The sequence below is a fragment of the Aureococcus anophagefferens genome (assembly GCF_000186865.1).
Source record: "Aureococcus anophagefferens unplaced genomic scaffold AURANscaffold_13, whole genome shotgun sequence".
Taxonomy (NCBI): Eukaryota; class Pelagophyceae; order Pelagomonadales; family Pelagomonadaceae; genus Aureococcus; species Aureococcus anophagefferens.
The window spans coordinates 778860-798150 of record NW_008705573.1 but is presented as its reverse complement, the minus strand read 5'-3'; the positions used below and the strand labels follow the sequence as shown (position 1 = coordinate 798150).

At 71.7% G+C, this 19291-nt stretch overlaps 2 protein-coding genes across 2 annotated transcripts; one reads left to right on the top strand and one right to left on the bottom strand.

Annotated features, from left to right (window-relative positions):
• Positions 1-7664: 7664 nt before the first annotated feature.
• On the top strand, positions 7665-7880 carry AURANDRAFT_9434 (hypothetical protein; the record flags this gene model as incomplete). The annotated part of the gene is made up of 1 exon (XM_009040066.1): positions 7665-7880. A coding segment is annotated over one exon (216 nt), but the record flags the coding sequence as incomplete, so codon positions are not given.
• Positions 7881-10102: 2222 nt separating this feature from the next.
• AURANDRAFT_9578 (hypothetical protein) lies at positions 10103-10294 on the bottom strand (the record flags this gene model as incomplete). Its single annotated transcript, XM_009039965.1, has 1 exon — positions 10103-10294. A coding segment is annotated over one exon (192 nt), but the record flags the coding sequence as incomplete, so codon positions are not given.
• Between the last annotated feature and the right edge of the window lie 8997 nt (positions 10295-19291).

Here is a 19291-nt window from a genome sequence, read left to right as displayed (position 1 = left end):
CCGGCGCGGCGCCGGCGCCCGCCGGCGGCCACCGGCCGCGCAGCGGGCCGCGCGCGCCGAAGTCGCGGCTCCGGAAGCCCGCGAAGGACGACGACGATTTGGACATGACGATCCACGAGATGCACCACATCCACGTGGCGCCGAACGCGCCGGAGACGATCCAGTGGGACGACTGGTCCGCGGGCGGGCGCTTCGTGCGCGACGAGCCCAGGCCCTACAACGGCCCGAGCTATCCCCCGCTGCGGAATCTCTGGGAGATCGTCCGCGACTGGAACCCGGACAACGTGTCCATGCCCGTCCCCTTCAAGGAGCAGCTCCAGGTCCTGAACTACAGCGACCCGCGGGAGCGGAAGATGGCCGAGTCCTACCGGAACATGGAGGTGCCCTTCAAGGTCTTCGACGTGCCGGACATCGAGGTCGTCCGCGACAAGTGGACCGACGGCTATCTGGTGGAGAACTTCGACCAGAAGCACAGCGCCCAGTTCAAGGTCGAGCAGAGCGACACGAACCACTTCATGTACTGGCGGAGCCCGTCGTCCGCGGGCAAGAAGGCCTACCCGGACTGGAAGAGCCCCACGAAGATCGTGTCCCACACGTTCGCCGAGTGGCTGTCCCTGGCGCACCACGCGGACGAGGGCGAGCTCCACCACTCCGAGGAGCACAAGTACCTGATGATGGGCACGCCGCCGCTGACGTCGCTGATCCGCGGCGACGAGGTGAAGCGGTCCCACTTCGTGACGTCGGACCTGAAGTGCTTCACGCCGCACGACGAGAACTTCTTCATCACGGACATTTCGTTGAACAAGGGCATCCAGTGCCGCTTCGGCATGCGCGGCGTCATCGCCGAGGCCCACTACGACGGCGGCCGCAACATGGTGGCCATGCTGAAGGGCGCGAAGCGCTACATCCTCACGCCGCCGTCGTCGTGCCCGAAGCTCCAGCTCATCGCGGACCGCAAGCACCCGTCCTTCCGCCACTCGACGACGGACTGGTCCGACCCGGCCGACGCCAAGTCCCACTTCGCCTTCCCCGAGGCCGAGGCCATCGACACGATCGTCCGCGAGGGCGAGGTGCTCTACATCCCCTCCTACTGGATCCACTACATCGTGTCCCTCAAGTACTCGATCCAGTGCAACACGCGCAGCGGCAGCCCGCCGAACCACGAGGGCGAGGACCACGTCTCCAAGTGCATGGGCTCCGACACCTTCCCGAAGGCCTCCAAGTCGAAGAAGCGCAAGCGCGAGAAGAAGAAGGCCAAGGGCTCCGCGCAGAAGCCCGAGCACCCGGACAAGGACCACTAGGCGCCCCGTCCCGTCCGTTTTCTAACTCGCGTCCTTCGCACTCGTGCGTGTGTCCGACCGAGCGAGCGCGCGCGGGAGGGTAGTCGTTTTTAGGGAATGTGCAACGTAGATTTGCATGAACCTCGTATCAATTGAGAACCTTCGTGACGCCGAAACAATTCCAGGGGCAGCCCTTTGGAAGGCAGCCCGACGTCGGTGGTCGCGCCTGCGCCCCACACCGCGGCGCCATGGACGCCTTCGTCGACGTGCCCATCGGCCGCCCCGGCGAAGACGTGCCGCTCGTGGCGAAACAAACCGCCGGCCCCTGCGACGCCCTGCGCTCCAAGGCCTGGGCGACGCGCCTGTCCGTGGCGGCCCTCGTCTTCTGCGGCACGCTGGGCAGCGCGGCCTTCAGCGGCCTCGGCGCGCCGGCGCCCGAGGCCCCCGGGGCGCTCGCCGTCGACGGCTTCGGCCGCGGCGACCTGCCCGCGCCGCGCGGGGCCGCGGTCTGCGTCACCGGCCAGGTCGGCCGGCTCGAGCTCGAGTCGAAGATGCACCGCCTCGTCGCGCCCCTCGCCGAGGTCCACGGCCCCGTCGACGTGCTCTTCGTCCTCGCCGACGTCGAGCCGCGCTACACGAACAGCATCGAGGGCAAGCCGGAGGCCATCGTCCCGGAGTTTCGTTCTCACGCGTCCATCGTCGACGAGGTGCGGTCCAGCGAGTCCGTCGCCAACGTCCACTGGTACGCCTTCGACGAGCCCGTGAAGCCGGGCATCCCGGCGGACTACGTCGACCTCCTCGACCGCAAGGTCGCCTGGGACGAGCGCGCCCCTCCGCGCGAGAAATCGTCGTTTCTTTTCCCTCCGCGAAACTCGCGCGCCGCAGGTCGCCGCAGACCGTGCGCGCCCAGAACCACGCGCGGACCTACTACCACTACTCGCTCTGCGGCCGGGGGCTCGCGGAGATGGCGCTGGCGCGGGGCGCGAACTACGAGACCATGGTCCGGGTGAGGGAGGACGCGTACGCGCCGCGGTCCGTCGACGTGCCCCTCATCGAGATGACCTTGGGCGACGCCGAGGAGCGCGTCGTCGTGACGTCGGCCTGCGACACCTGGGGCGGCGTCAACGACAAGATCGCCTTCTTCCGGCCCCTCGTCGCGCCGGCGTACTTCGACGGCCCGCTCGAGGACACGTTCATGTTCTGGAACACGACGCAAGTGAAGCGCGACGTCGTGTCCAGCGGCCGCCTGGACCCGCTGACGTCCGACGTGTCCATCGACCCGGAGTTCATCCTGCTGGACGCGATCCAGCGGCGGCAGGGCCAGGTCGTCACGCTCGGGGCCAACGCGTTCGCCTTCGCGCCGGCCCACACGTACCGCCCCTTCGACGACCCGGACACGGAGGTCAACTGCCTCCACGTCAAGCAGACGTCCTGCTTCTGCCAGGGCGGCGTCTGCGACGACCTCAAGGAGCAGGGCTTCATCGTCTCGCCGACGTCGTGCTGAGGCGTCCTTGGTAACGCGCGCTGTTCTCTCTCTCTTGGGGCGGGGGCTTTCAGGGGCTTTCAGGGGCAGGCGTCGACGTCGTCGATCTCGTGCCAGTCGGTCTTCGAGCAGCGCGCGACGGCGACGCACGCGTCGGGCGTCATGAACTCGGAGGTGCCGTAGCGCGTGTCCACGCAGGCGCCGAAGTAGTCGAAGAAGGAGTCCCGCGTGTTGGCGAAGTAGCTGACGGCCATGAACGGCGCCGCGAAGACGCCGTGCGCGTCCCCGCAGACGCGGAAGTCGAGGCGGTAGCCGAAGGGCTCGGCGACGTAGTCGTAGAAGCAGGTCTCGGAGGCCGTGGGGAAGTCCGTCGCGGAGGCGTCTGGGGTCGCGAAGGGCGCGTCGTCGACGTAGGGCGTGGCGTACCGGGGCGGCGTGGGGCCCGTCGTGGGGAAGTCCCAGGTGGGGACGTCCGCCGCGGGCGCCGGCGTCGCGACGGGCGCGGGCGCCGCGTCGGCCGTGGGCGCGGGCGTCTCGGGCACGTTCGCGTGCGGGTACGGCAGCGTCTCGGCGAGCGCGAGGAACGTGGCGAGGCGCGCGCGCTCGGCGGCGGCGTAGGCGTAGGGCGCGTCGTCGGCGTAGGGCGCGTCGTCGGAAGGGAAGGCGTCGATGGTGTCGAGGTGCGCGAGGCGCTCGCGCTCGACGGTCGCGTACGCGGCGGCGAGCTCGTCCTCGAGGGCCTCGGTGTTGCGGAGGTTCGCGCCGCGCTCGCGCTCGAGCTGCGCCTCCGTCGACTTCAGCTCGCTCGCGATCATCTCGTAGTTCTGCAGGTGAATGTCGCCGACCTCCTTCCAGATCTCGGCCTCGACGGCCTTCGCGGCGCAGGCCGCCGCGTCGCGCTCCTCGCCCAGCGCGACTTCGACGCGGAAGCCGAAGGCGTCGGCCGTCGCGCAGAGGCAGGCGAGGAGGCAGGCGGCGGCGGCGCGGCGAGCCATGGGTGTCGAATGCGGGTGGCGGGCGGCGGCGCAGCGCGTCGGGTTGCGTGTCGAAGGGTCGGGTTGTCGAATGCGGGTGGCGGGCGGCGGCGCAGCGCGTCGAGTGCGTCGAAGGGTCGGGTCTTGGCGCCCGGACTTTTATCGCGGTCGAACTTACACTTTTTCTTGAAGTCGTTGAAGTGGCAAAATGGTAGCAATCGATGCGGCAGCTCCTGCGCCGCTCGCCCCGACCCGAGTGAGGGCAGCCGCCTCGCGCGCCTCAGCCACCGGCGCCTCGGCGATCATGAGCGCCGTACGCCTGCTCTGCGTCTCCCTGACGGGCTTCGCCGTGGAGTGGGGCTGGGCCGTCGGCGAGTCGGTCATGATCCCCCACCTCCTGGCGCGACCGCTCGCGCTCGCGCCGTCGGTGGCCGGCCTCATCTACACGGTGAACCCGATCTTCAGCTTCCTCATCACGCCGCTCGTCGGCCGGCGCGCCGACGGGTCGCGCGCGCTGTCGCCGTCCGCGCGGCGGCTCGTCGCCTTCTCGAACCGGCGCAGGTTCGTCGCGTGCCTCGCGGCTTTCGGCCTCGCCTGCATCGCGGCGCTCGGCGCGACGCCGCTCATCGGCGCGCGGTCCTACGAGGCCGCGGCGTGCTTCTTGTTCTTCGGCGTCGTCGACCTCTGCCACGATCTGATTCTGGTGCCGGGCCGGAGCCTGCTGGTGGCCATGTGGCCCGAGGCGGGCGACGACGAGGACGGCGACGCGCTCTACTCGCTGAGCCAGCTCTTCGGCCGCGGCCTCGGGTTGGTGGCCATCGCCGTCGTGCCGGCGCGCGGGCTCCTGGGGACGTCCTACTTCCAGACGTCCTGGGCGCTGTCGGCGGGCGTGCTCCTCGCGACGACGGCCGCGGCGCTCGCGGCCGCGGCGCCGCGGCGGCGCAAGGACGACGACGAAGACGACGACGACGACGACGGCGACGTCGTCGCGAGCTCGTCGGCGCGGCCCGCGCCGACGGCCGCGCTCGCTTTAGTCTTGACGATCCAGTTCGTGGGCTGGGTCGGCCTGACGACGTTCACGTTCTGGTCGACGACGTGGCTCGGTCTGGGCACGAAGCTCCGGGGCGCGTCGCTGCCCCTCGTCGCGCTGGCGGCGCAGACGTTCGTCGGCGTCGGCGTCGGGCCGTTCCTGCCGCGGGCGAACCGGTGCTTCGGCGCCGCGGCGGTCTGGATTTTTGGGGAGCTCCTGCTCCTGGGCGCCGTGGCGGCGAGCCGCTGGCTCGGCCCGGAGCGGCCCGTCGCGACCTTGGTGGTGGTCGCGCTCTCGGGAGCCTCGTTCGCGCCGCACACGTCGAACGCGCAGATCTTGTGCCGCCGCTTCTCCCGCGACGAGGCCGCGCTGTCGACGGCCGCGGCCCTCGTCAACAACACGATGACCGCGGCGCAGATTCTGGTGGGGGGGTTGGCGGGGCTGCTGGTGAACTGCGGCGCTTCGGAGTTCGGGTGCCGCTCCGTCGGAACCGGTTTGTTCTTCCGCGTCGGCGCCGGCGGCGCGGCGGTCGACGTCGCGCTCGTCGTGCTGGACCTGTGCTACCTGCGGTCCGGCGCGTTCGCCGAGCGCCGGCCGCGGGACCGTTCGCTCCAGGAGCCCCTCCTCGACGAGCCGCCGGCCGCGGCCGTCCCGCCGCCCCTCACGCCGGGCCCGGCCCTCGCCATCCTCGCGCCGATCGTCTAACACCTCGCTTCGCTCGACGCTGGGCGTCTGCTTTTGGTTCGCTTGGATCTGCACACGGCTCGGTGCCCATGTTTCCCTCATGTTTCTCTCGCTGAACTCGAGCCGAGAAGCAGACTTGAGAAGCGATCGAGGTGTGGCAGCTCTGCAGCTGCGTGACGCACACCGGAGCGCCTGCGCCCACACCGCGCAGCAAGAACATGGCGACCAACGTCGCCATCCAGGACGAGAAGACGCAGATCACGCAGGACCTGGCGCACGCTTTGAGCGACGTCGTCGACGCCGACGTCGCCGTCGCGGCGCTCGTGGAGCAGGTGCTCGCCCGGAAGCGCACGGCGGTGCACGGCTCGTCCGACGCGTCGACGTGGCCGAGCCCGAGCGCCCTGTGGCGCGACGCGAGCTACCGCGGCACGTGGTACGATCGGGCCGCGGCCTACTGGCGCGACCATCACGCGGCGCCGCCGACGGTCGACGGCGTCCTCGGGGGCTTCGCGAACTTGGACACGCCGGACGCGGCGGAGAGCCGCGCGCTGCTGCGGCGCGTCGCCGCGGCGCGGGGCACGGCGCATGGACTTCGTGGCCGCGGACGTCGCCGCGGGCATCGGGCGCGTCGCCAAGCACGTGCTTTTAGCGTGCGGCGCGGCGCGCGTCGACGTCCTGGAGCAGTCGGCGCCCCTGCTGCGGGCGGCGCCGGCCTTCGTCGACGCGCCGGGCGAGAGCGGCGGCGTCGCCGTGGGCGGAAACGCCGCGAACTGCCGCTTCGTCGAGAGCGCGATGCAGACGTGGCGGCCCGCTGTGTGCAGTTCAAATCTTCAACCCGACTTCAATGTGCGCATATGCGACAGTTTCGACGCAAGCTCTTCGGCTGTGCTTCGAGAACTCGACGAGAGCAATCGATTCGTCCAAAAATCAGCCGAATCGACTTCGATTTGATCGAGCTAGAGAATTCTGAAGTTCCCCCCAAACCAGTGTTGAATTCCACACAGGCGGCCCGCGGCCAAATCGTACGACGTGATATGGACGCAGTGGTGCGTGGGCCACCTGACCGACAGCCACTTCGTGCGCTTCCTCGACCGGTGCCGCGCGGCGCTGACGGACCGGGGCTTCCTCGTCATCAAGGACAACTGCCTGAGAGGCATGAACGCGCCCGAGTCGAACGACGACGACGAGGCCTTCGTCGTCGACGACGACGACCGGAGCGTGTGCCGCACGCGCGCCTACTACCTCGCGCTCTTCGAGACCGCGGGCGCGACGATCCTCGAGGAGGCCCAGCAGCCCATCGCGGGCCCGACGGCGTTCCCCGACGACATCTACCCCGTCCTCACCTGGGCGCTCGCGTGGCCCTAGCGCGGCGCGCGCGCGTTTTTAGTCGCCCGGTCTCGCTTCGAATGTGCTTCGCCCGGGTAGTGCGGCTGCCTTTGCGCGCGGCAGCGTGGGCTGCTGCCTCAAAAGGATGCGCTGCCCAGCGGCGGCATGCGCGGCGTTCAACATGCCGTGCATCGAGGCGATCCGAAGCGCCATTTTCCGCGATAATAGTGAGACAGCTTATCACCAACCAAGTCGCGTGTTGCCTGCGTCCACGAGCGACGCCTCCACCCTGCGAGAGGCGCGAGCACCGCCCGACCGTCGCCGCGCCGCGCGCTGGCACCGCGCCGCGCGCCGGCGCCGCGCCGCGCGCGCCGGCACGCCGCCGGCGCCTGCGCCGCGGGCGGGACTGTTCCACGCCCCTCATCGCCCGCCGCGACCCGCGCGCTCACCGGTCCTCCTCCGCAGGCATTGCAACCATGGGCGAATCGACGATGACCAAGGAGGAGAAGAAGGCGCTCAAGGCCGAGAAGAAGGCGCGCAAGGCCGCGGAGGCGGGCGTCGGCGAGGACGTCGACGAGAAGGCCGCGAAGAAGGCGAAGAAGGCCGCGAAGAAGGCGAAGAAGGAGGCCGACGGCGAGAACGTCGAGTCGCCGACGCCGGCGAAGAAGGCCAAGAAGGAGAGCGCCGAGGAGGCGACGCCGTCCAAGGACGTCGAGATGTCCGAGGCCGACGCGAAGGCGGCCAAGAAGGCCAAGAAGGCGGCCAAGAAGGCGGCCAAGGAGGCCGCCGCGGAGAAGGAGGAGGCCGCGCCCGCCAAGGAGGAGGCCGCCGCCGCGCCCGCCGAGGAGAAGGCCGCCGCGGCCGCGCCCGCGGGCGAGGGCGACGTCAAGTCCGTCTTCTGCACGAACCTGTCCTGGTCCATCGACGACGCGGCGCTGACGAGCCACTTCGCGTCCGCGGGCACGGTGACGTCCATCAAGTGGATCGAGGACCGCGACACGGGCCGCTTCAAGGGCATGGGCGTCGCCGAGTTCGAGACCGCCGCGCAGGCCCTCAAGGCCGTCGAGGCGTGCAACGAGACGGAAGTCGCGGGCCGCACCATGTACTGCCGCCTCGACAACCCCAAGCCCAAGAGCGACAAGCCCAAGCGCGAGCCCCGGCCGCTGAAGCCCAAGCCCGAGGGCGGCTGCAAGCTCTACTGCGGCAATTTGTCGTACGACATCGACGACGCGGCGGTCCGCGCGTTCTTCGACCCCCTGACGCTCAACTCCATCCGCTGGGTCACGGACCGCAACTCCGGCGACTTCAAGGGCTGCGGCTTCGTCGAGTTCGCGACGACGGAGGAGGCCGACTCGGGCATGGCCAAGCAGGGCGAGCAGCTCATGGGCCGCGCGATCCGCCTCGACTGGGCCGAGGACAAGCCCAAGTCGTGGTAGGACCGCGGCGGCGATCGCCGCGGGGCGCCCCTCAAGTCCACCCCGCTTCCGCGGCGCTTTGAATGTTAAGACCCTCGATCCGATGCGCTTAGTCATGGCAGGCCTGGCGCGTTGAACGCACCGGTGCGTTCTGCCACGTCCGGTCCCACGCGGGGTCGCCGGAAGGGAGGCAGGGGTCGAATGTATTGGTCGTCGTCTTCGGGCGCGAAGCAGACTTCGCCGTCGTCGCGCGACACTTCATACGCCATTTCTTTCATGATGGGATAGCCCCGCAAATGCCTGAGAGCGCGGTGCGCGACGACCCTGCCAGGGTGCCAGATTCCCAGCTCGCAGCATTCGACGCGTTCGCCGATGGCGAAGCGGAGTTGCGCGCGGATGCTGGTGTCTTCGTCGCCCGGCGTGTAAATTACGTTGCCATTGTCGAGCTCGACCTGATACGGCGAGATAAATCCCGCAGGCATTTCTTCCTCATGGTACCACAACGCTACGACCTGGCCCGGAAGCCATCCGAAGCCCATGGCGCACTCGACTCGCGCGCCGAGGCCGAATCGTAGCTTCACGTCCGTCGGTGGTCTCGGACTCCGCTTCGCACGTTCGAGATCTTCCACTGCAAGGGCGAAGCCCTGTTTGGCTGACATCTCAAAGTAGTAAATCGCTTTGTCGTAGTCGCCCTTCCTTTGCATCATGAATCCGAGGCTGCGCTGCGCCCCATGGCATCCCCGGTCCGCGCCCATGCGATAAAGCTGCTCTGCTTTCTTGAAGATTACCTTAATGTCCCGTTTGACAACGTTACCGTCCTCGTACATGGTTCCAAGATTCGTCATCGCCTCAACGTTTCCTCGCTCCACGGCGCGCTTGAATATCTTCATGGCCTTTTTTTCATTGACAGGCAGGCCCAGATGGCCGTCGCGGTACATAGTGGCCAACGAGTTGATCGCTTCCGGCACGTCGTTCTCCACGTGGCGACGAATTGCCGCAAGCTCCGCCGCGTCGGTTAAAAGAGCCGGCGCTCGACACAGAGGACATGGCTTTCCCGCACTTGCAGTCACGTTAAAGCACGACCTACAAACCCTTCGGCAGCAACAAAAGTGTACCCGAATTCCAGCATTCAGGTCCCAGTCCTCCAAGCAGATCGGGCACCGCGACCCCCACCGCGCCGAGGTCGGCCCCGGCTCCGGGTTCGCCTCGCGGAGCGCGCGGGCGGCCTCGTGCTCGGCTGCGATGCGCGCGCGGATCTCGTCGGCCTGCGACCGCGGCGCGGGGCCGTAGACCGGGGGCGACGGCGGGGGCATCGGCGCTTCCGCCCGCGCCGCCTCCGCCGCGCGCTCGTCTCGGATCTTCTTGCACGCCTTCCGGTGGCCGCGGTCGCGCCAGTCGATTCGTTGGCATTCAGTCGAGCAGTACTGCGTGGTGCCACATGGGCAATTGAGCTTGGCCTTTTCAGAGCAGATGGAACAGGTCAGACGGAGCTTGAGCGCTTTCGCCCGGGCCTTCTTCACCTCGTACTCCCGCTGCTTCTTCTCCCAGTCTCTCTCTCCCGGCTTGTCCATGTGTGCGGGCGTCGGGAAATGAATCGGGGCGCTGCGTAGACGATCGGGGTCGCGCCGTGTACTCGGAGGGCGAGACTCGCCAGTACTGTGTGGAGCCTCAGTGTCCGAGACTCAGTGGAGATTTAATTTTAGGCGTTCGCCCCGAGGATCGGCGAGGTCGCGAGGCCTCGCCCGGGCCCGGCGCCCTCAAGCCGCCTCGAACCCACCACCCACATCGACCTAAACGCGGCGAATTTAAACGGGGTCGTTCCCCGGCGCGAGGTCCCGCGCGGCGAAGCGGTCCTCCGGGTAGAAGCCCGCGGTGATGCGGCGCCCGCCGAAGAAGCGGCCCTCCATGTCGAGGAACGCGCGGATGGCGTGCTTCTTCTCGGAAAAGGCGAGGAAGACGCGCACGGCCTCGTCCTCGGGCGCGTGGGGCGCGAGGAAGACGTCGTCGGCCTCGACGGCGCCGTACTTGCCGCACTCGGACCGCGTCTCTTTTCGGAACTCCGCGTCCATCTCGTCCGGCGCGACCATGTTCTTCAGCAGGAGCACGCGCGTCGGCGTCTTCAACGGCCGCGACGCCAGCGTCGGCACGATGTTCGGCTGCGCCGACGGCGCCGCGGCCGGCGCGGGCGCGACGTCGTCGTCGGCGAACGCGGACTCGAAGCGCGCCTCCGGCGCGGGCTCCGGCGCGGGCTTCGGCGGCTCGGCCTTGCGCGTCTTCATCCACGCGGGCAGGTTGGACACGCCGCGGCCCCGGCCCATCTGATTCCCGCTGCCCAGGCCCAGGCCGCTCATGGCCCCGAGGTCGCCGGACTCCATCGCGCGCTTCGCGGCGCGCTGCCGCTCCTCGGCGAGGCGCGCCTGCTCCGCCTCGAGCTTCTCCAGGTGCACCTGGCGCTGCTTCTCGCGCCGCTCGTAGGCCTTGGCGAGCTCCTTCTGCTTCTGGATCTCCACGTAGTCGTTCGGGTTCGCGGGGTCGTAGGGGTCCTCGACGCGCTCCTCGACGGTCGACGGCACGCCGGCCGCGCCGCCGCGGAGCACGAAGCCCACGGGCAGGTTCTCCTCGTCGTGCTCGCTCTCGGCGGCGGCGCTGCTCGTCGTCGTCGTCGTCGTCCAGCCGCCGCCGCCGATGCCGCCGGCCGACGCGCCGTTCGCCGACGCCGGCGGCTTCCGCGACAGCGACGCGGGCATCATCATCGCCGGCGCGCCGGCGCGGCCGCGGCCGCGGCCCTGCAGGTTCGTCTCGCGGCCCCGGCCGCGGCCGGCGCGGCCGCGGCCGTCCAAATTGCCGCCGCGGCCGCCGCGGCCGTCCAGGTTGCCGCCGCGGCCGCCCTTGGCGCCCTTGCCGCCGCTCGGTGTTCCGCCGCCGCGGCCGCCGGACGGCGGCAGGTTGTCGAAGAGGCCGCTCATCGTCGCTGCGCACGCGTCGCTCGCACGGCGCGCGCGCGCGCTATGCGCGTCGACGGCTCGAGACGCCGCTCGAGACGCCGGCGAGGCAGAGATGGCTGCGGTGCACGCAGAGATGATGCCGCAGGTTGCAGTCGACGTGTCACCGCCGCGGCCCCACCAACCCAACAATCCACAGCCGCCATTATTGGTGCGGCGGCGGCGGCGGCGGCGGCGGCGGCGGCGGCGGCGGCGGCCCGCCGGCGCCCAGCGGCCGGAAGTCCGGCGGCGCGACGAAGGCCGGGGGCCCGTTGTTCGGGTGCGGCACCGCGCCCGGCGCGTGGCGGAGCTCGACGGCCTTGGGCCGCCCCCGGTGCATGACGACCTTGAAGACGACGTCCTGGCCGCCGGCCACGGGGAACTGATCCGGCAGGACGTCGTTGCCGTGGACGAACATGTCCTCGCCGCCGAACTCCGTCGTCAGAAACCCGAAGTGCTTCGTGGGATCGAACCAGTTCATGACGCCCCGAATGAAGTTCGCGCCGTACATAAACTCGCCGTCGACGACGGCGGGGTGCTTCGCCGGCTCGACGGCCAGGTGCGGCGGCGCGCCGAGGCGCGCCGCGACCTTGACGATCTCGAAGGCCTTGGGGCGGCCGTTCTCGGGCGACACGCCGGCGGTGTACTCGACGCGGTCGCCCGGGCCCACGGCCTCCCCGCCGGGCATGCGGAAGTCGATGCGGTGGGCGAAGACGCCCTCGCCGCCGGCGTCGGGCTGGAGGAAGCCGTACTTCTTCTCGTTGTTGTCGAACCACTTGACGACGCCCTGGGCCCGCCGCCCGAGCGGCGCGGACGGGTTCCGCGCGTCGAACGCCGCGGGCGCGTAGCCAAAGGGCGCGTTGGCGGCCGGCGGCGCGAACTGGGGCGGCGGCGCGAAGGGCGGCCCCGGCGGCGGCGGCGCGCGGCCGAACGGCGGCGGGCCGCGCGGGACCCGGAGGTGCGCGAGCGCCGCCGGCGGCTCCGGCGGCTTCGGCGCGAGGCGGCTCGCCAAAGCGTCCACGAGCTTCACGTCGCAGGCCTTGGGCTCGCCCTTGGAGCCCTCGCCCGGGCTGTACTCGACGATGTCGCCCCGGTGCAGGAGCGGGCACAACAGTCCATCTCGTGGACGAAGACGTCGCCGGCCTTGTCGCGCTCGTCCAACGTCGGGCCCACGAAGCCGAACTGCCGCTTCGCGTCGTACCACTTGACGTAGGCGACGGCGCGGCCCGGCGACGGCTCGGGCAGGGGCCGGTCCATGGGGTCCGGCGCGGGCTCGGGCTCGGGCGCCGCGGGCTCGGGCGCCGCGCCGGGCGGCGAGTCCGCGGGCTCCGGCGCCGCCGCGGGCTCCGGCGCCGCGGCCTGGTTCGCCTTGAGGAAGGGGTTCACGTAGGGCTGCGCCGGCGGCGGCGCGCCGTAGAACGCCGGCGGCGGCCCGCCGAAGTGCGGCGGCGGCGGCGGCTGGAATTGTGGCGGCTGCTGGAACGGCGGCGGCTGCTGCGGCTGCGGCGGCTGCTGCGGCGGCGCCTGCGGCGGCGGCGGCACGGCGCCGTTCGCGGCGGGCGGCTCGGCGAAGTGGCGCGCCTCCCGCCGCGGCGCCTCACCGCCCGGTAGGAAGCCGGACAGCGCCGGGAGGCCGCCCGCGGGCGCCCGCTGCTGGTTCGCGTCGACCTTCTCGGCCTCGACCGCTTTGACGCGGCCGTCCGGGTCCTTGCCCAGCGCGAAGGTGACCTTGTCGCCCTTGGAGAAGCGCTCGCCCTGCACGTCCAGGCCGTGGATGAAGCGGTTGTCGCCGCCGCCGTCGGGCACCAGAAACCCGAAATTCTTCTCGTGGTCGAACCAGAGGCACATGCCGGAGACGCGGTTCGTCATGTCGCGCGGCGGCTTCGCCGGCTCCGGCGGCCGCTGGTTCGTCGCCTCGCGGTCCGTCGTCCGCTCGATCTTCGCCGTCGTCGTGATGATGGACGGTCCGCCGTCGTCGCGGACGTGGACGGTCGCGACGCCCGCGGCGACCGCGCGCTCGACGGCCGCGGCCTGGTCGCCGTCGGACCCGCCGAACGTCACGTAGCCGAAGCCGCGCGGCGACCCCTGGAGCGTGCGGCAGACCAGCGCGTCGCGCACGGCGCCGAAGGCCGACAGCGCCGTCGCGAGGTCCGCGTCCGCCGCGTCCGGGTGGATGTTGCAGACGTAGACCTTGCGCTGGGACGTGCCGTCGACGCCGCCGTTCGTCGGCCGCGGCGTGAACGTCGCCTCGGGCTGGCCGTACTGGCCGTAGGGCGCCGCCGGGGGCTGGCCGTAGGGCTGCGGCGGCGGCGGCGCGCCGTAGGGCGCCCGCGGCGGCGGCGCGCCGTAGGGCGCCTGCGGCGGCGGCTGGCCGTAGGGCTGCGGCGGCGGCGGCGCGCCGTAGGGCTGCGGCGGCGGCGGCGCGCCGTAGGGCGCCTGCGGCGGCGGCTGGAACTGCGGCGGCGGCGGCGCGAAGGGCCGCGGCGGCGGCGGCGCGCGGTGCGGCGGCCGCGGGCCGTCGACGAGGTCCGTGAGGAACGCGCGGCGCTGGTCGACGTAGGCCTGCGGGTTGTTCGGCGGCGGCGGCTTCGGCGGCTCCGCGGCCGCGCGCGCCGCGGCGTTCGCGGCCTCGTGCTCCGCGGCCTCCCGCCGGAGCTTCTGCTCCTCCAGGGCGTCGAAGACCTCCCGGGCCGCGTTTTCGCCGCGGACCTCCTCGACGTGGCCCGCCATGAGCATGACGGTCTTGGGCTCCCTGGCCAGTTTCACGGCGTAGCGCGCGGCCTTGGCGTCCCAGTCGGCCGCGACGCCCAGCTGCGCGTGGAGCTTCGCGTGGGCCCAGGTGATCTTCACGGCCTTGCCCACGAGCGCGCCGGGCGCCGCGGGCCGCCGGTCGTCGTCGTCGCGCTGCGCCGCCTTCTTCCGCTGCTCCCAGCGGTCCTTGAGGGACTCGGGCTTCGCGTCGTCGGCGACCGGCGGCGGCGGCTCCGACGTCGCGGCGAGGTACTGGGCCTCCGTGATCTGGCCGCTGTCGAGCGCGGCCTTGTAGCGCGCCTCCTTGAGCGACGCCGGCGGCGGCGCCGCGATGCGCGCCGGCGTTTCACTCGCCTTCTCCGGGGGCTTGTCCAGGTGCACCGGCGGCGAGAAGTTGGAGCCGCCGGACGCCGCGAGCTGCTGCGCGGCGGCCTGGCGCGCGGCGTTGAGCGCCGTCTGCTGCTGCGCCGCCGCGAGGATCATGACCGTCTCCGGGTCGACGGCGGCGCCCGGCGGCTGCTGGGCCGCCGCGAGCTGCGCCGCGGACGCCAAAGCCTTCTGCGGGCCTGTGTGGAAATCAACCAGTGAGCTGGGACGTCGGGGCCAATATTCAGAGATCTCTAGCTCCGTCAAATCGAAGTCGATTCGGCTGATTTTTGGACGAATCGATTGCTCTCGGCGAGTTCTCGAAGCACGGCAGAAGCGTCTGATCATAGCCGTTTGAATACTCTCATATTGAAGTCGGGTTGAAGATTTGATTTCCACACAGCTGCGGGCAGTCCTGCACGTAGTGGCCCGCGACGCCGCAGCGGTGGCAGACGTAGCCCGGCGGCGGCGCGCCGATGCCCGGGATGCCCAAAGCGATGGTCGGGCAGTCCTGGACGAAGTGGCCGCCGATGCCGCAGCGGTGGCAGACGTACGTCGGGCCCGGCGTCGCCAACGACGCCTTGCCCTGCTGCGCCGCCGCGGTAGCCAGGTTCCCCGCGGCCATGGACTCGATGAGCTGGGCCGCCGCCGCGGCGCCGCCGCCCACCGGGTGCTGCGGCTTCAGGCCCAACGCCTCCGAGATCTCGGGCGAGATGTCGACGGGGCAGACGTCGCCGCCCGGCGGCGGCGCGTAGCCCTTGGGCCGGTTGATGCGGATGCCGTTGTGCTTGTCGGAGACGATGCCCGACGCGGGCATGCCGTTGAAGCGCACCAACGTCGACGCGACGTCGGCGTCGCGGCACTCGACGAACGCGTGGTCCGTGCGCTGCCGGTTCGCCGGCCCCTCGACGGACCCGGACGGCGCGCAGACGCGCGCGGACGCGATGGGCGGGCCGCCCTGCAGCAGCTCCGTCGCCGCCCGCGACTCCGGCAGGGCCTGGGCCAGGGCCTGCAGCAGCCCGTCGAAGAAGCCCGTGAGCGCCTCGGACGTCGTGTTCGGGATGAGGTTGCCGACGTAGACGTCGCGGCGGCGCTGCTGCTTCTCCGACGACGCGGACACGGGCCCGCCGCCCCCGGCCGGGTTCTCCGCTAAGGCCGCCGCGGCGGCCTTGCCCAGACCCATGGACGCCGCGACCGCCGGGTCGCTCATGAGCAGCGCGGACTCGACGGCGTCGAGCGCGGGCGCCGCGTCCCACCCCTTGCCGTCGTCGCCGCGGCTCTTCTTCGCGCGCCGCCGCCGGCCGCTGTCGTCGGACTCGCTCGACGACGAGCTCTCGGAGCTCGACGTCGACCAGGACCGCGCGCGGTAGGGGTTGACCATGATGTTCTTGCCGCCCGAGCGCGCCGCGGGCACGAACTCCTTCTGCCGCCGCGGCCGCGCCGACGACGCGCTCCGCGAGCTCGGGCTCGGCGACGGCGTCGCGTAGGACCGCGCGAGGCGCTCGGCGCCGGGCAGGCGGTTGATGCGCGACACGAGCACCGCCGACACGTTGCGGCCGTCGAGCGGGCCCTCGGCGAGGACCTGGGCAGCAAAAGGGTGCGAAATTCCCAACTTCAAAGGCTCCTATCTCGGTCATTTTTCGCTCGTTTCGGCTGATTTTTGGACGAGCGATCATCTCTCGGAACGGCCTCGAAGCGTGGGTGCTGTTCCCGAAACGCGCGCGCGCGGAACACTCACGTTGAAGCGACGTTGAATCACCCTTTTGCTGCCCTCGGCGAGGACCGCGCGCATCGCCGGCCGACTCAGCGACCGGAGGCGGCCCGCGGCGGTCGCGTCGACGCCGTGGCCCTCGATGAAGTCGTCGATGGCGCGCCGCAGGGCCTTGGCGTCGCGCGCGCGGTGGCGCCGCGTCGCCGAGGACGCGGACCGCGACCGCCGCCGCGCCGCCGCGCGGCCGCGCGGGCCCCGGCGGCCCCGGCTCCGGCTCCGGCTCCGGCTCCGGCTCCGGGACCGCCGGCCGCGGCTCCGGCTCCGGCGGCGGCGCTCGGGGCTCCGGCTCCGGCGCCGCGACGCGCTCCGGCTCCGGCTCCGCCGCCGGTCGTCGCCGCCGCGCGTCTTGTCGCTCGCCGCGGCGCCGCGCTTCGGGATCTTCGCGTCGCCGCGCTTCTCGTCCTTGCCCTTGGCGCCGCCGCGCTTGCCGCCCCGGGCGCCGCCGTCGCCGCGCTTCTCGTCCTTGCCCTTGCCGTCGCCGCCCTTGGCGTCGCCGCTCTTCGGCTCGCCGCCCTCGGCGTCGCCGCCCTCGGCGTCGCCGTTCTTGGCGTCGCCGCCCTTGGCGTCGCCGCCCTTGGCGTCGCCGCTCTTGGCCTCGCCGTTCTTGGCCTCGCCGCTCTTGGCGTCGCCGCTCTTGGCCTCGCCGCTCTTGGCCTCGCCGCTCTTGGCCTCGCCGCTCTTGGCCTTGCCGCCGCGGCTGCCGCGGCCGCGCTTCCGCGCGCCGCCGCGCTTCTTTTCTTTTTCGTCGGCGCTCTTGGTGGGCTTCACGACGGGATCGTCGTCGACCTCATCCCACGCGCGCATCGCGCAAGCTGGCGGGCGCGAGCACACCAGCTCTGCGGCGGCGAGGCGCGGCTTTTGACAGCCTTTGCGAGCGAAGCTGAAATGAGCTGAGATCACCTTGATGGTGGCGTGCTGCCGAGGCAGCCCGCGCGATGCCGCCTATCCGCTGAGCCTCCCTTGCACCTCCAATGCCGCGCCTCGCCTGGGCCTTGACGCTCGCGCTGGCGCGGTGCCTCGAGCCCCTGACCATCGAGGTCGAGGTGAACGACGCGCCGCAGCGGCTCGTGGCCTCGCCGGACGAGGACCCGCGCGCCGCCGCGGGGCGCTTCTGCGTGCACCACAACCTGACGCTGTCCGTCGAGGGCATGGACTGCGACGAGGTGCTCGCCGAGGAGCTCATCTCGAAGGGCGCGCGCTTCCCGCTGCCCCTCGAGCCGCTGCTGCGGCTCTCCGCGGCGCGCGACGCGGCCGGCGACGCGCGGCGCGAATGCGCGATCCGCGGCTGGCGCGACTGCGGCGCGCTCGAGGCCGACGCGGCGGCGCTGGAGGCGAGCGGCGCGCTGGGGCCCGGCGAGCTCCTGGCGCCCCTGGACGTGGCGCGGCGCGCCCTCGCGGCGCCCCGGGCCACGGTGCCCGTCGAGTTCGACTGGTCGGACGGCGCGCTAACGCTCGTCGCGTGGCCGACGCCGCTGTCGCCGGGCGGCTCGGACGTGGCCGTGGTCCCCGACGACGGCTGCGCGGGCGACCCCTTCGGCCGCGCGGCCGCGGCCTTTTGCGTCGCGCACCGCTGCCCGCGGCGCGCGCTCACGGCGGCGCGGCTCGCGGACGGCCTCCGCGCGGAGTTCGACGTCGCGCCCTGCCGGCGCGGTGTCCCGCGCCTCGTCGCGTCCATGAGCACGCTCCCGGGCCGCATCGCCATGGTCGCGGGCCGCCAGCTGCGGTTTCTTCAGCGGCAGACGCGGCCGGCGGACGACATCTACGTCGTCGCCTGTGTGGAAATCATCCAGTGGTTTGGGGGGTCCCCACCAAACTTCAGAACTCTCTATCTCGGTCAAATCGAAGTCGATTCGGCTGATTTTTGGACGAATCGATTGCTCTCATTGGGTTCTCGAAGCACGGCAGAAGAGCTTGCGTCGAAACGTTCGCATACGCGCACATGGAAGTCGTGTTGAAGATTTGGTTTCCACACAGGTCGTCGTGCCCGAGGTCTCGACGCGCGACCGCGTGGCCTACGCCATCCCCGAGGACCTCGAGGCCGCGAGCGCCCGCGGCGAGCTGCGCCTGCTGCGGACGGCCGTGGACTGGGGGCCGGCGACGAAGCTGCTGCCCGTGCTGCTCGTCGAAACGGACCCGGAGACGGTCATCGTGACGCTCGACGACGACGTCGACTACCCGCGCACGCTCCTCGCGGAGCTCCTCGCCGGCGCCCTGCGGCGGCCCGACGCGGCCCTGGGGCTCCGCGGCTACTGGCTCCCGCCGGCGCCGGAGGTGCTGGGGCGCGCGCGCGCGGACTGCCGCGGCGACCTCGACTTCTCGCACGTCAACGAATCGTTGGACCACGGCTACTACAGCCACCTGAACCTGCTCTACGCGGACAGCGTCGACCACGACGTCGACGTCGACGTGCACATTCTGGGCGGCCTCGCGGGCGTCGCCTACCGGAGCGGCTTCTTCGACGCGCGGCGGCTCGCGGACTACGGCAATTGGCACCCGGGGGCCTACTTCGTCGACGACGACTGGATCTCGCTGGCGTTGGACGAGGCGGGCGTGCCGCGGCTCGTGCTGGGCCTGCGCGGGAACGAGGCCGGCGCCGCCTACGCGTTCCGCGACGAGCCGCTCATCGCGCCGCACCACGCCGTTTCCGCGCTAAACTCGGAGAAGCACGCGTACCGCAACGTGGCCTTCCAGGCCGCGCTCCTCGACGAGGCGCGGCGGCGGGGCTTGTTCGCCGACGAGCCCTGCGCCTTTCGCTTTTCGCGGAGCGCCCGGGACCTGGCGGAGGCGCTCGACGACGTCTTCTTAGCCGCGCTCGAGTTCGCGGAGCGCGGGCGGTGCGGCGCGCGCTGCGGTGCGCCCCTCGCCGCCGTCGCCGTCGGCGGCGGCGCGGCGGTGCTCCTGGACCGCTTCCTCTGCCACCACGAGGCGGGCGCGCTCGCGGTCTACGCCGGCGACGTCGACGGCGCGGCGCTGAGCGCGCGCGCGAGAGTTTTCGGCGGCGACGCGGCCGCGGCGCTCTTCGCGGGCGGCGCCGCCGCGGACGTGCTCCACCTGGGCCCCGCCGCGGGCCTCGCCGAGCTGGCCGCGGCCCTCGGCGGCGGCGTCCTCGCCAAGGGGGCGACGGCCGTCGTCGTCGACGGCGGTCCGGACGACCCCGCGCGCGCGTTCCTCGCGCGCGCGGCCTGCGACGAGCTCCGCGCGAACGGGGCGCGGTCCGCCTGGGTCTGCGC